Below are 16379 nucleotides of genomic sequence, written 5' to 3'. Positions count from 1 at the left end.
CAGTGACCAGTTTACTCATTTATAGGATAAGGGAATGGGTGTTAGTCTTGGAAATTAATTCTTACCTTGTAATCACATTATAAGTTTGAAACAACTTGATAGCTTTAAAAGCAAATATTCAAACCTACTTTAATATTCCTCTCATACTGGAAACCCCTTGCTGAGTCCTGATTGCAGCCTTAAGTTAATTATGTTAATTGTGTTAAAAGGTAAATTTATTCCTACCTGCGATGAGCACAAGGCCACCTGCTTGAAGCTTTCTCTGTTCGATGGTTTTTGTCTGATGCCTACTGTTTTGTTTTCACTGTTAGCAGGATGCCAGAGAGTCACAGCTCCATCCTATTTTTCATTTAGACGCTCTACTGTGGCCTCAATCAAATAATTTGCAAGGGTTTTAAAAAGAGTATTAAAAAGAAAGAAAGAAAAAAGGGGGAACGCTATAGATTCAATTGTCACATGATTATTTCTAACTTTGGGTTTTTCTTTCGCTTTCCAGTCTGTGGCCCAAGTTATGCGTGATGAAGATTGTCCTTCCATGATCATTCCAAGCCGGCCTTGTGAGTATTTGAGTATCTGTGGTGTGCTTTTGCCACCTGAGCCTCCCACTCCCCCGGCCAAAGCCTCTTTTACCTTGGCACACAGTGGCGCCTGCGAAGCAGTGACAGTTTTTGTTGAAACCTCTCATGGAGATCTCATGGAGCATTGGGGGTTGGCTGGGTGTCTGAGGGAGCTCCACCTCTTGGAGTTGTGCCACCTGAAGCAGCTGCGTAAGCCCACCTCATGGATGACCCAGACCTGGCTTTCTGCTCTGATAGTGTACGCAATGATCTTGGCATGCCCCAGTACTAGCAATATTCGCCTACACTTATTTTGAAGCACCCTTAGCTCATTTTCTTTATAAGATCAGGGTCATAGTACAAAGCATAAGACAAATTAAAACTAGGGAGATAACCAGCTTAAGCTAAAATCACAATGTGCCCTTTAAAGCACGATCGCTTGGGAATCTCCCCTTGCTTCAGTTAATGCACAGCATCCCCCCGTCACATGACTTCTCCAGTTTAAATGTCACTGTGCTGTCCTCCAGCTACTCTGGAACAAGACAAGAGCATTTACCTATGCCAGGTGGCAGCCCTTAGCACCCTAGAGTAACATACAGAGCAGAGAACATGCTGCTTCAGACATGCCTTTTCTTGTAGGTGTCTTACTACCTGGAGGAGATGGCAGCCATGATATTTGTTCCATTTCTAAGAGAATGCTGTGCAATCAGAAATCAGTTTAGGGTATTTAAATGGATGGAACCGAATGGCAAATAGGAATAGGAGGTTTTTTTAAAAAAAATAAAAATAAAAGCAGGACTCACTATAAATATTCTTTTTCTTGTTTTTGTTTTAACAGTTCTTAAGAGATGTTTTCCTGATTTTGCCACTAAAAATGGAGTTCTGACTGTGGCCAATCAGACTACTTTCAAAGATGGAAGAGGAAAAACAAGGAACGTCACTGATCTCAGGGAAGCTGCAAAGTATGGATTGTGTGTGTCCGTCTGTGTATTTGTATAACTTTGCCTGACCTGTTTGCCAAATGATAATTTCTATGCTTGGCTACAATACCATGAAATTATTATTATTATTATTATTATTATTATTATTATTATTATTTGGAGCACTGATTACATGGGGCCATATCTGGCTTAAACAAGAGGTGAATCTTCATGCTCTTCATTTCAGTTATCTTAGGAGCAAACTGGAGATTATACACAAATGTCTGCAACTTACATTCGTGCAGCTAGAAAAGTTTAGACCCTGGTCTGGCGGTGGTGGGATTGTATCAGATCACATTCATGAAGCATACAGTTAACATTTCTCACCTTCCCTGCCCCCTCACTTCTATTCTGTGCTTTACAACTGTGCCTACATTCCTGAAATGCAAAAGCAGCAAGCAGGCAAAATAGTTTGCCAGGCCTAATTAAAACAGGAAAAACTCCAACAATGTGCGGTTTTGCACTATAAAACTCACTTTGATCATAGAACCGCCATGATAATAAAACACATGTACTTTGGGAATAAGCTCCATTTTGTTGTAGAAAAGGGTAATACTGTTTTTCTTAAAAATAAGAAGAAAGACAGAATGGTGACACAACTACTGTAGCTTCAGTTCAGTGGCCAAAGTGCGGACCATCAGGACTGTTTGTTGCTGCCTCCTATCATCTTCCACCCTCTCTGTGGTCATTTGGGTGTCTCCTGGGCTGCAGGGCCCTGGACTTTTGCCCTGGGGCCTCGTTCCAGCTTCACATATACCCACAGTGGCCATTTTTTATAATATAAGAAAGCACCTTTAGAAAGAGACTAGTATCAAAGAAGTGTGAAGATACCAGATGCTTAAACTTTCCCCCAGCCATTCCCCTCCTTCCCTGGGTTATTTCAGCTATGATATACCAAATTTTCAACCTTGGATGTGAAAGCAAAATCTTCATGCATTCACACGAACAGCCTTGCTGTGTTTATTATGAAACACAGCACCATTCAACATGGCAGTGGGGAATGAACTCCTTATCCAGACTCCTTCAAAGTAAATAAACCATTTGTTCCTGTATATAGACATCAGCCTTTAAAATATTACCCTTCCAAATTAATTTATGTCACTACAGAGATTCAACTAATGTTGCTTTTTATCTCAGATGATATTGAAACTTTGATCAATTGACAGAAATTTCACCAGGTGCATATCAGATGGTTAAAGCAGCCTTAGCAGTATGCATTTAGATTTACAGCAGAACCATCCTTCACGTACCTTGTTTTTAAGGCTCACAGAATCATAGAATTATTGTAGGGTTTGAAGGTACCCCAAGGGTCATCTAGCTGAACCCCCTGCAATGCAAGAATCTGAGCTAAAGCATCCATGACAGGTGGCCGTCCACCCTCTGTTTAAAAACCCCCAAGGAAGGAGGTTCATAGTATGGCGAAACTTTAAAATGCATTCCTTAATTGTGCTGTATTCTTTGCTTTTTTTGTAGTCACATAAAAAATGGTGGATTTCTGTATAAATCTTGATTCTAAATTCGGTATTACCATCGTACCTCGGAAGTCGAACAAAATCCATTCCGGAAGTCCGTTCAACTTCCAAAATGTTTGGAAACTAAGATGCAGCTTCTGATTGGCTGCAGGAAGCTCCTACAGCCAATCAGAAGCCACAGAAGCTGTGCCGGATGTTTGGGTTCCAAAGAACTTTCACAAACCGGAACACTCGTTTCTGGGTTTGTTGTGTTCGGGAGCCAAAATGTTCGACTTGCAAGGCGTTCGTCAACCAAGGTATGACTGTATTGTGAAAGTACTATAACTACAGTACTAGTAATAATGGTGATTAAAAGTTACTACATATATTTAATGTGATTGTACATATGACAAGATCAACAAGCACAGTTCCATACATAGCTACTCAGTAGAAAGTTGAGTTTAGTGAGACTTAAAGGGCAGAGGAAGACCCAAATCTGCCATACTGGAGAGGGCCTGGCTCCACCAACTTTTTCTACCAGTGGAAGACATGGTGGCTTGGAACTCCCCAATGTGAGCATCCAGATGGAAGGCAGATGCACAAGTCTGGGCCCAATCCAGTCATATTTTCTGTACCAACATGGGAGCTGGCACAGCAACAAGGCATTTGCCACGCTGGCCAGTGCAAGTGGTGAGGCTGTGAGAGAGGGCATAGTGGCTAGGCTTCTCCTTCAAGGCCTACTGTTGCTGGCCAGGGGTTTGGACTTTAGCCTAAGTGTATATACATTGACAGCCTAAGTTCCAGAAGTGTCCTTAGAATTCAACTGCTCCTGTAGCCAATGCTTGTTTTGGGCAGAAACTCAGAAATGTGGCATCATAACTGTAGCATATTGCTGGCTACGGCACTTTATGTTTCATTTTTCCAGCATAAAAGATGTTTTTTGCTATAGCCTGCATTTTCTCATTACAGTGGGTTGCTTTGTTTAAATAAGGAATATCGGCTACATAAACTAAAATGTTGCCCCCCTTTCTTTCTAAAGCGGCATCAATAATGTTCTTGATGCAAGATCAGTCGGGATGAAAATTTTTGAAGACTATGCCAGTTCTTGGTATTGGATTTTAATGTAAGTTTTTATTCAGAGGAGGCCTTGCTTCTTGCATGTGAAATTGGGGTGCTGCAAGGCACACAAAAAGCGGGGGTGGGGGAGTCACCTCTGGCACTTCCATTTACCACATCAGTGCATCTTGGGGTTTCGTTATGGCTCTTTCCTGTCACTTGTGCAGGAATATCAGTCCCTTGTGGTCCTTCTACAATGGTGCCTAAACAATGAGGAAACGGGTGGGGCCCCATGGTATAATATTCAGGAGGGGTGTATACCTACCACTCATAAACAAGGCTTCCCACGACCACACTTTAAAGGGCTGAATTCAATTTCTCTGTCAAAATCTGGTGGCCCAGAACCTGGGTTCTAATCTACAGTTTGACAATGCTATCTACACATCAGAAAACTCTAGCTGTAGTCCTGTTGCCATCCTGACACATAATGGCATCAACTTGGGCCCCACACTGTGGGTGTCCATCATGCCCCACCCACACCATGCCCAGTATACCTGAAGCTTCTCCACCCCAATCGTTCAACCCAGACACTGAGGTTCAGCGCTGAGGGCCTTCTGGCAGTTCCCACACTGCAAGAAGAGAAGTTACAGGGAACCAGGCAGAAGGCCTTCTTGGTAGTGGCTCCTGCCCTGTGGAATGCCCTCCCATCAGATGTCAAGGAGATAAACAACTACCTGATGTTTAGAAGACACCTTAAGGCAGCCCTGTTTAGGGAAGTTTTTAATGACTGATGTTTTAATGTACTTATATGTAGGTGGGCGGGGTATAAATAATATATGATGATGATTATGATTATCATGACATCAGGACACACACTGTGGCATCATGACATCATACCATGGGGTGTGGCATGAGCTGCAGCAATGTGGCAGTGACTGGACCCCTCCCAACTGATATCCATGCTCTCTCTTCCCCATCAACTCTGCTCTCTTTTCCACCATCACCCCCCACCTGAACACCACGCTCTTTCCATGGGGTGTGGTGCCTGCACGCCCACCCCTGCATTTTGTGGGTGCCCGGCCCCTATATGGAAAATTTGGTGGGTGCTCGGGCACCCAGAGCCCCCGGGGAGATGACGCCTATGCTTCCCTGTATTTAAAACACTGAACATCAAACCTGGATAGGGAAAGCACTCATTTCAGAAAGCGTTATTGTTTGTAAAGTAAATGCAGTGGGGAGGAGCATTGAAGAGAGGACAGATACCTAGCTGCTGATTTATTTAAATTGCTATGTCTTTCTTTTCCAGAGGCCTGTTCATTGCAATGGTTGTCAGCTTGCTCTTCCTTGTGCTTTTGAGATTCATAGCAGGTGTTCTCTTCTGGATTTTCATCTTTGGCGTGATTGGGATTATAGGTTATGGTAGGTGCCAATGATTTGCTTTTGACACAGAACTGCATATCCAAAGTTTATAGGTTGGGGTTAGAGGAAAAGTGGCTCCTACCAATGGATTCAAAAACTGTTAACTGGGAATCGTCTGCCTATACAGTGGTACTTCTAGTTGCATTCCACTTTTGTTGCAGACTTTCAGCTTACAAACGCAGAAGCACTTGATTGCGCTGTGCACACGCGCGGAAGAGGCGCTCTAATTGTGGGCTTTTGGGGGTATGAACGGCACTCCAAAATGAATTAAGTCTGCAACTAGAGGTACCACTGTACTTATCACCCTCTGTCCTCAATAGTCTACTTGCTACTTAGCAATTCCTAGTTGAGCACTGCACTTATAAAAAAACCCTCCCTCAGTCCATTCCTCTTCTTCACCCAGCAGCCCAAACAAGTATTTTCAAAGTCCACAGACTGTGGGCTGGACCTCGTTCAGCTGAGGTGTGTGCCTGCTTGTGAGGCATGTTTGTGTTTTTCTTCCCCCAGCAGGACAGCAGTATATTTTCTGGCAGTTTAATGTGCCAAAAAGAAGAACCATGCAAAAGCTTGCCATATTCTACCCACTGTGCAGCTGCGGCTCTTTTCTGTGTCTAGAAGACTAACATCACCATCTGGCTTTTGTTAGGAATTGTCAGTGGCTGCAGGATTAAACAAACATTTTCTCTTTTCTTCCTGTGGTTTTATAAGTTGGAAGGTTCATCATCCTTTCTCCAATGTGTCCTACTAAAACCTGAAATACAAAACAAGGTTTATTTGTCGGTACAGGGTCTTCAAAGAGACCTCTGGCTGCTTCAGGCATAATGAGGGTTTTTAATATAAGGATAGCTATCTATTTCACTCTGTATATGTGTGTTGTTATGTGTGCTGTTATGTGTGTTGTGAAGATGCAATTGGCTGTGGCTTACTGATTTGTACAGGAATGGTGCTCCAGACAGGGGCATAGCATGGGATACAGCTGCTGGGGCAATGGCCCTGGCACATTTTTCGGGGGGGGCGGGCTGCTCATGCAGCCCTGCCAGCCCTGAGCCGCTTTGCGAGGCTGGGATGATCCTAGTATCACAAAGCAGCTTAGGTCTGTCAGAGCAGAGTGAGAGGGATGTGACAGTCATGAGTTCTTCTCATGCTGCCCTGCCAGCCCTGAGCCACTTTGCAAGGTTCACCAAGTGGTTCAGAGCTGGCATCGCTCTGGCAGCATTGGTGGCAAGTGCTAGGCTGGCGCAGTGGGTTTCATTCACCCTCGGCACATGCCCACCTGCCCGCACATGGCACTGGCAAACCATGCTATGCTGTTAGCTCCAGATGTTGCCATCCAGCATGGCCAACGTTCAGGGATGATGGGAGTTGTAATCCAATGATATCTGGAGAGCCCCACATTCCCTGGCTGGGTGTAAACAGGGAAAGAGTTAAAGGCACAGTCATCACGCATGGATATCCATTTGTTAATTCTATGCTTTTTCCAGACAGTGCAGGAAATTATTTGTTTGAAATGGTTTGAAACTACACCCTGCCAAAAATTTCCTCTGGAGACCTCCAGTGAATGACTTTTAATGGTGCTCTTGTTCCGGCTGCTCAGTATATTTGGGAGTGGAAAACAAATTGCCCCCTGAAGAAATTAGCTAGTGATACTATATAGTTTTATTTTGTTTTGCTTTCCTTTATGATTTATGTTTTGGCTCTTGTTCCTGCCTGTTATGGAGCTACTTCTAGCACCTTTCTGCAAATAACGCAGTTCTCTGCCTGTGGTTTGGATTCCATTGCGGGGGTGGGATTTGGTGGGACCTATTTGGTGGGACCATTTGTGCAGTGATTAGGGAATTGATCTGTGTCGCTCTTCCAGCACGTATTCTTTGTTTCAAAAGGTATTTGGCATTGCTACTGGGAATATCATCGCCTTCATGGAATACCTGGTTCTGATCTTACTATCTACGACATTGGATTCCAGACGGACTTCAGGGTGTATCTGCAACTGAGGCAAACATGGTTAGCATTTAGTAAGTGGATTTAAAGAGAAGTCTGTATTTTGACACCCACTTTGCATTCATCTAATTAAACAGGATTTTGCTGTTGTTGTGATGGGCACTAAAGCGCATGACATCAGCATTGTTTCATAGAGCTCTTGCCTTAAGAAGCTTTCTAGTGCTCAAGCTACTGACTGGAGGCCAAATGTTAAGAGCTTCCTGCAAAGAAAGCACTTTTGCGCATATATATATATATGCACAAGAAAAATTCAGGTATGCAGTGGTTAGATGTTTGCATGGACAAGTGCAGCAAATAATAGCTTCCCATTAATAGCAAACACAGGGCATTGCCCATTATTCCTCACCATTGGCTATGCTGTCTGCAGCTGGTGGGAACTGGAAAAATCTAGTCTAAATAAGCAAAATAATTAAAAAGAGGGATGTGGGGAGCCTTCAGTTGTCTATATTCTGAGGATTTACTGTCAGGTGTGATGAACATATTACACAGATTATTGATGAGCAAGGTAATACCTTTTTTTTTGTTCAGTTCTCCAATAATTTACCAGCTGCTTTTTTATAATATATTAATTTTCAGCAGTATAACCAACAAAGCAAAGCAAGGCAATCTATGAAGCTTTTTACCAAAGCAACAGCACCACACAACATACTGAACATAGAGAACGTCCTGTCTAGGGAAGTAATAATGTTTGAAATATCTGTAAAAGAGAATTAACACAGGCTAGATTAGAGCCGGGACTGAAATCTGTTTCTATTGCTGAGACTGCACTGCAGGATTATTATTATTTTAACCCTTTGGCATGTGTGTATTATATTCTCTTCACCACTAAATAGACACAAATCTGGTATTGGGGAGATGAGGGAGTGACCTTTGAACAAGCTTGACTTTGGCAACTCTTTTAGAAATTAAAACCAGAACTAAATTTAGATTTCATGTTTTAAACTTGGCAACATTTTGAACACTTTTTAGCCAGTGTAGAGAGATTTTGTTGTGCACTTCCTCCATGTGGAAGGTTTTAACTCCAAAATCATCAGCAATTATGTGTGTGTGTGTGTGTGTGTGTGTGTATGTGCATATATATATATATATACATACATACATATACATGTATATGTACATATACATATACACACACACACACACACACACACACACACACACAGAGTATATATATAGAGAGAGTATATATAGTATATACTCTCTCTCTCTCTCTCTCTCTCTCTCTCTCTGTGTGTGTGTGTGTGTACATATATATTTGTTGTTTAGTTATTTAGTCATGTCTGACTCTTCATGACCCCATGGACCACAAGCCTGGGATGCTTCTCTCTTTAATGTATCCCATAGAGTTACAGAAACATAGATGCTTGCTTTTTGTTTTCATAAATAAATCAAGAATGTTACAATGCCATTAGCCATGAAACTTCTGAAATCATACAGCTCTCAATTAAAATGTGAGCATACATCCTTGGAGAGTGTTTGTTTCTGGAACAAGTGAGGAAGTTGCCTCGAGGAGCTAATTTGCATAATATATTTTCCACATGATTATTGGGCCCGCCATGCAATTTTCTGCCTTTGCACTTTCTGCTCTCGTGGATCTGTTTCTCAAAAGCATTGGGCACCATTCAGTGCTTGATTATCCAAGGTGAAGGGTATGCAAATCACCGTGTGTCAGCCCAGCATCCATCCATTGCCATGTGAAATTGTTCATTGCAAACTGCAGTATACTTTCTGTGTCAGGTTTGGAAAAGGGGGCAGCTAATGTGAACACCTGCCTGAGTATGTAAACAACCTGGGAGGAATTTGTATAATAATCTCACAGTTTACTGGGAGTACTGGCACATATGCACAAAACAGTATGAAAGTTGGGAGAAGTGGGAGAATGTAATACAAAATAATACATCGCTGTCACTGCAATAACTGTGTGACAGTTTACACACTATCATTAGTAATTTGTTAAAAATGTTTTAAAATGTTCTTAAATGCTTGGTTACAATTTAAGGAATATTTAAAAATTCTGCATTATAGTAAATGTCAATTGCCACACAGTTTTGTTGCAGCTGTCCCTGAAAATGTTCATCAAGTAACAGATATTTACTACACAATTTTATGTAAAATTATTTGTTATGTAATCATATTTCCAAGCTCCACTCCCATTTCCACACTGTTCTCAGGCTGCTTTTAGGCTCAAATAACGATCCTGATTATCTTGGAATTATTTTTGAGTGACACTGGGATGATAGAGGTCACGATCAGACACATCTTTTAAAACATCAATTCCATTTCCCAAATACTATGCTAAAATAGCAGCAAAAGCCAACCACTGGATAATGACTGTCTAATCGTAAATATATATTTCTTCAAATGGAACTGAGCATGTCAAGCAAAGCACAGCATTTTATTGCTTTGTTTTAAAACAAATCATTCACAAACACTCATATACTATAATGCTCATCAAGTATGAACCTTATATATGTATAATTAAACACAACACACAAATGTAATCAGGACAGGGGCACACATTCTGGCTGGCATTATACTTTCCAAGCACTTTAGAAATCCGGGCTAAATTCAGACATGTGGGAACTTGTGAAGTGCAGCACTGAAACCAGCCACTTGAAAGGGGTAATGTCCTGGTTTGATATCTGTCGATAAACTTAATTTTCTTGCTTTCAGTGATACTACTTTGCATAGTGGAAGTTGTCATTATACTAATGTTAATATTTCTGAGAAATCGAATCCGAATCGCCATTGCACTTTTGAAAGAAGGGAGCAGGTATGTATACTGGAAACACATAATCATTGGACCTCTCATATTTGCATTGTTTTTTTGGTGCTGAAATAGCACTTTGAAGGAGTGAGACAAGCCCCTCCCTCTCACCGTGCAGATATTCTTGAGAGTGACTCATGAATGCCTAATCATGCAGTTGCTCAGTTCATACAATTTCTCTCCCGAAGAAAAGGGGAAAGTATCACTTGGTACTAGATCCTCAAATAATCAAGTAGTCACATGGAGAGGTCAATATGCAGCAGCCTGCAAAGTGATTGGAAATCAATGCAACATCAAGGTCATGGGCATGATGTTCTCCCTGTGTCTACTGGCACCCTAGCAGCCACATTGTAAAATGCCTGTAATTCAAGCACTTCACCACGTATAAGCCATGTAATCTGCAGTGCTAACATGTGGTAGGGACAAGTTCTGTGGAACAGCATCCCTGTTAAGATATGACACATGTCCTCTATATGTACTTTCCAGAAACAATTCAAGACATTTTCGTTTCAACAGGTTTTTGCTGCTGGATGAAACTGTCTCTACCTTAGGTGTTTATACTGCATTGATATATATATTTTAGTCTATTTATAATTATCTTTTTTGTACTGTTCATAAATTTTTAGTTATATGTCAAATCGACCTAGAGGCATGTGGAAGGCATAAATTTCAAAAAATAATTTTTTAAAAAGACCCTCGTGAAAATTTGTAACCAGCATTTCAGATGTTCCTGACAGAAGGCACAGCACATATCTAGCATCCAGGAGCAAACTTCTCTCATGGAGTGCACCCAAATTGTAAATATACTGTGCCAGAAGTACTATGGCCCCATTTAAGAACTGGCAAACAACACCCGTAAGATTAGGTGGGCCACAACTGGTGCATATCCTTCATCCAGCCCATTATTGAGAATGTTGTTTTTAGAAGCACTGAGAGTGAAAAATTCAGCTGGGTGAATATTAATGCCACCACATGCCAGGCTATTTAACAGTCTCATCCCACATATAAATATTCAACAGTGAGGATGGCAGAATATAATCCAGAAGTCCATGTAGAACATCTGTCAAGGTTTAGAACAGAAATTGCACAGTAACACAGTCTAAAAGTGGTGTAAACCGCCCTGAGACCTGTGGGTATAGTGCAGTATATAAATTAAATGAATGAATGAATGTAGCCACTACACTGCTGAAGGATCCCTGTGGTAACATGGGCACTGTATTTTCTTGCATATAAAACACTTATTTTCATGTAGGCAACGTTTTTTTGTTATATTTATCGGTCTTTTCACACACCAAGTCTTTAGATCTAAAAGTATGCCACTTTCATAGTGAATTTGGTAGACCATTTTATCAAACATTCAACATTCTTCCCGTGATGTTGATGCTGTAAGTGAGAACAGATTTTGTCCCAGTGGCAACCTATGCTTGAGTAACCAAGTGTATAGATTTCTTGAGTCTGTTGTCATAAACAGCATTTATACAGCTAACGGCTTCATCATACCAGTGCTGGAACGTGAATATGTACCTGTGCCCTTTCTTGGAGCCGATTTTCTCTCAAGCCAGCAGCATCAAAATATGGAGGCTCTTGTGGAATAAAGAGACTGTGATTTAAATATGTAACAGTCCCTTTTCATTAAAGCTATAAACATGGAGTTCAGCAGTTATTTGTTGCAGCACCAGTCTGTACTATATAATTTTATCCTTATCATTATAATTCAGAGCCACTTGGTAAAATAAGATGCTTTTATTCAAATAAGCCTCAAACAGAAACACTCTTGAAACTTTATAAACTTCCTGGTAGGAGGTAATAATTCCTTATAGTTTTGCCTCTGCATTCAAAGGTCACTTGAGGGCAATACTTTCTGATATTTATGCATGATGCATGAAAAGAAATGCTGCATGTAATAATTATGAATGCAGCAGAGCGTACCCTATAGTCAAGGCCTTGAAAAATGCATTGCTAATGACTGAGAGCTAAATGATTCCCCCCCCAGCTCAGTTTAACATTTTTTCAATGAAAAGGCAATTTATATTAAGCAATAAAGCGTTTGCAATCTATTGCTAGAACGGTTAACAAGCAGTTTGTTAGAACAAACGGTCTGTGTCTTCGCTGTCAACCAAGAGATCTGTCGTTAATTCCTGAAAACCACTGATTTGTGGTTATTATACCTTAAGTAGCATAAGGTGATACTTTTCTCCAGTGACTCAAAAACTATTCAAGGGGTTTCTAGCACCAGTCATGATTTTCCCATGCAGAACTACTGTTTAATGTAAAAAATTCCTTCCAGTAGCACTTTAGAGACCAACTAAGGTTGTTATTAGTATGAGCTTTCATGTGCATGCACACTTTTTCACTATCACGCAGTGCCTTGAGCCTTGTTCCATATGGGGCAGTATTAAAGAAAAGCATTATCAGCTTTCCATTCCCTCATCAGTGAAGGTTGCAGAAAAATGCTGCAACAGCAAAATGCAGTGGGTAGGATGCACCTAATGAGCCCTGTTAAGTGAAAGCCCTGCACAGACACCTCCACTTGCGAAACAGAGCTTACCCCATCCTCACTGACCCTTCAATTTGGGATTATTCTGTCTGGCAAGCTGAAGGAACAGTTAGAAGAGTTCAGTGTTGAATTCTACCCACTATGTTTCACTCCTACAAACATTCCCAGAAGAAAGAAAGGAAAGAAGGAAGGAAGGAAGGAAGGAAGGAAGGAAGGAAGGAAGGAAGGAAGGAAGGATTTACTACAGCATTGTATGGGAGCAAAAGGGAACCAGGTTGGCTGTGACAGCTTAAAAAAAAAAAATATGCTAAGCACAGGGAGCAGGGCTTCCAGAGAGGACAAGGTGCACAGTAGCAACCACAGCCTGGACAAAAGGTGGCAGCTCAGGGGGAATTAAGAAGAAGAAAAGAATCAATGTTACGAAACCTGAAAGCAAAAGCCAACGTACAGGAAAATCAATACATCTCAGAGCAAAATACATAAAAATGATAATCTAAAAAACAATGACAGAGTGTTAAAGAGGAATGAAATGGAGGAGGAGATAGAACCGGGAACAGAATGCAACAGAAAATGGTGGAAGGCAGTAATATGAGATTTTATAATAAAAAGAGAAAGTAGGAAACCAGAAAGAACAATAAAGAATATTTTACTAAGGAATATATCACTCAGTCAAACAAGAGTGGGAAACGTTTCAAAGGTTAAAAAGGCATATAAACTTTGATATTTATGGCTTACAAATATATTTTCCCCCTCTCTTTTTTAGAGCAATTGGTTACATCATGTCTACATTATTCTACCCAATCATCACCTTCATCCTTATCGCAATCTGCATTTCTTACTGGGCAGTGACAGCTGTGTATCCTTCTTTGAGTAAGAAAGGTGCCTGGATGCTTCTTGCATTCCTAGTTCAGCATTTTAGCACTAAGACAGAAAGTCAGGAGAGTGCCACCTCTTCTGAAAGAAGCTACATTGTGTGTGGTGGTGAGTGGGGAGGCGGAAGGGTCCTCGGTCAGTTTTATGTCTCAGTTGAGTCAGGTTGCACTGTTGAAGTCCAAGCTTGGCAGGAAACTGATGTGGAAGCTTTTAGGGGGTTGCATATCCCAGGAGATCCCCAAAACATTCACCGGGTGTGAACACCTTAAGTTCTTGAAGTGTTCTTATAACAGTGACAGCTGAACATCTTCCGAGATTGATGCGTACTTTCTCAGCGCCACATTCTGGATGAACCTTGTAGGGTAATGGAATCTCAGTTTTGTATTGCCGATACCACTTTGCATTTGGGGGAAAAGCATCCCATAAGAGTAATATTTATAGCTTTTTCTCTCTCGTCAAAGTAATCACCTGGAGATGTATTTTTATTTTTTATTTTTCTGCATCTGCCCATAGCTTTCCCTATGGTGTCCATATACGAAGTCATTAAATCATACCATTTCCTTTTCTGTGCTTACCCCCAAGGTTACCCCACTGCTGTACTTGTTATTAAGCAAACTGCTTTACTCTCCTGTTGGAAGTGCTTGCAGGCACAGTAAATAGGGTTGTAGAAAGTGCATTCGCACAGTGGGTATCATATTTTATGCTAGACATGGAAAGGCAGAAATTAAATGTATTCTCTGGGGCTTTCCCTGTGAATGCCAAGTATCTCTTGTGCTATGTTTCTCTGTTCAGAGTCTGTGATTCTGTTTCCTACTTAACCCAATTAAATCAAGCTTTCTAGCTACATCCGGAGAACCTGTGTACAAAGTCATGGCTAATCAAAGCCTGTGCAAGTATGCAAATCTGACCTGCTACCCGGAGGTAAGCAGCATTTTATTTTATTTTATTTTTGCAAAATGCTATGTGAATTCTAGCTCTTCTTGAATGTCCTGTACATATGAAGTCAGTTTGAAAAACAGTGCAGGTTCTCCACTCCCTATGCTTTCTCATAATAGAACTGCACACATGAACATCATCACCATCATGATTACTTGTGTATCTTTGTTTCTCTATTTGATCCTTTTACATGGTTTTGAATGTATTGTATTTTCTGCATTGCGACTTGCAGTTACTTTTATTGATCATGGATTAGTAATTCTTTATTGTAATTGGTAAGAGTGAATTTCTATATAATTATTTGCTGAGGTTTTGAGAGTTAAATTTATTGTGCGCTCTTAAAAGATGATTGAATATTACTTTATTTGATGGAAGTCGTTCCATTTTAAAACTATGTTTTATTATGACTTTATGTATTGGACCAGGTCATTTATAAGCTGTGTGTTCTTTGTTGTATATTTTGTTGCTGTATAATAATACAGAAAGGTGGTATACAAATTAAAAGAGAGATGAGATGAAATGAAACCTATATGTCCCACTTATTATTAGTTCAGGAGTCATCAGTATCTTCTGTAGTGCCTGCGGAAGGTCTCGTTAATTATCCCCTCAAAATCTCAGAATAAATTGAAGACTGTTTACTCCTCCTGCTCAGTTCATGTTTGCATGGGCTTGGTCTCTCCATAGAACATGCCCACATTTCATTGACTGTCAGGACTGGACAACGACTGTCTCTTTTCTATTTGAACTCAATAGTAGTGCAAAAAGCTTCCCCTCAGTGAGTTAGTGTGGTGGTGGCGGCTGGTGTGGGTGCCTTTCTCCTATCAGAGGGGGAGAGGGTACATCCACATTTTATGGTTCTCTCTCTCTCTCTTTGCTCCTTTACTTGAGGCAACCATTTTGTTTTGTGTCACTCCCACAGTGTTATGCCACGCCCCAGTGGCAGCCATTTGTGACTGGCGCCCACAGCACTTTCTCAAGATCCCAAATGGGACCAAAAATGTTGGCAGCCCCTAATGTAGTTACTTTATTGGCCCTTAGTTCCATTAGGAACCTTCTGTATTACCTGTGTCTAGCTACTGCCATGGGCAAGATACTGGGTAACATGGACCATTGTTGCCAGTCTTTAGGACTATTCTCATGAAATCATTTGCCAGATGAGTTAACTACTGGTTCAGATTTATTAATGTGTTGATGATTTAGAATTGTGCTGAAACATTTTTATATCCCTTTATTTGTGACCTTCCCCCCCTCCCCTTGTCCATAGACATTCAACACAACCAATGTAACCAAGCTGTGTCCAGGAGCCCAGTGTACTTTTGCTTTCTATGGTGGAGAAAGCCTGTACCACAGATACATCTTAATCTTTCAAATCAGCAACGTGTTTGTGTTCCTCTGGCTGGTGAACTTTGCAATTGCATTGGGTCAGTGTACTCTCGCTGGTGCCTTTGCCTCTTACTACTGGGCCTTTAGAAAACCTGCTGATATTCCAGCATGCCCACTCTTTTCTTCATTTGGACGAGCAATACGGTAAGCTAAAGAATCACTCGTCCACATTCGTATCTGTTTCTGCTTTTAGAAACTTGCCCTATACCTTACAGTGAAAAGTGGCTTTTAGAATCAAAACAATTACAGAATTTAAAACACTGCTATACTTGCACGTCCAGTTGGTATACCAGAAGCAGTGCATGTGGTGGAATAAGACCACTTAGCTGCCCTCCCAACATCACATCTTCTCTGTGGGGCAGGTTGGAGCCATGCGGTTACACTAGCAGAATTGCCAGATTGGTATGCGGGGGAGGGGGGCTGACAGTGCAACCACCTGGGCACGCCCTACCTCCATCCAGG

At 41.1% G+C, this 16379-nt stretch overlaps 1 protein-coding gene across 6 annotated transcripts in view; it reads left to right on the top strand.

Annotated features, from left to right (window-relative positions):
• The window catches only part of SLC44A5 (solute carrier family 44 member 5), a 149658-nt gene that overhangs the window by 116243 nt on the left and 17036 nt on the right, over positions 1 to 16379 (top strand). For all 6 annotated transcript variants that reach the window (XR_014527774.1, XM_083510517.1, XM_083510515.1 and 3 more), the window contains 9 exons: positions 497 to 557; positions 1396 to 1519; positions 4028 to 4111; positions 5351 to 5463; positions 7344 to 7475; positions 10135 to 10234; positions 13489 to 13581; positions 14432 to 14519; positions 15799 to 16061. Coding sequence is in view for 5 of the 6 variants with exons in the window: in XM_083510517.1 (XP_083366643.1) it covers positions 497 to 557; positions 1396 to 1519; positions 4028 to 4111; positions 5351 to 5463; positions 7344 to 7475; positions 10135 to 10234; positions 13489 to 13581; positions 14432 to 14519; positions 15799 to 16061 (1058 nt within the window). In the remaining variant the exon portion in view is untranslated. The remainder of the gene's footprint in view (positions 1 to 496; positions 558 to 1395; positions 1520 to 4027; positions 4112 to 5350; positions 5464 to 7343; positions 7476 to 10134; positions 10235 to 13488; positions 13582 to 14431; positions 14520 to 15798; positions 16062 to 16379) is intronic.

Source organism: Podarcis liolepis (assembly GCF_965112155.1).
Source record: "Podarcis liolepis genome assembly, chromosome: 6".
In the NCBI taxonomy this organism is placed as follows: Eukaryota; Metazoa; Chordata; class Lepidosauria; order Squamata; family Lacertidae; genus Podarcis; species Podarcis liolepis.
This window is presented reverse-complemented; position numbering and strand designations above follow the sequence as displayed.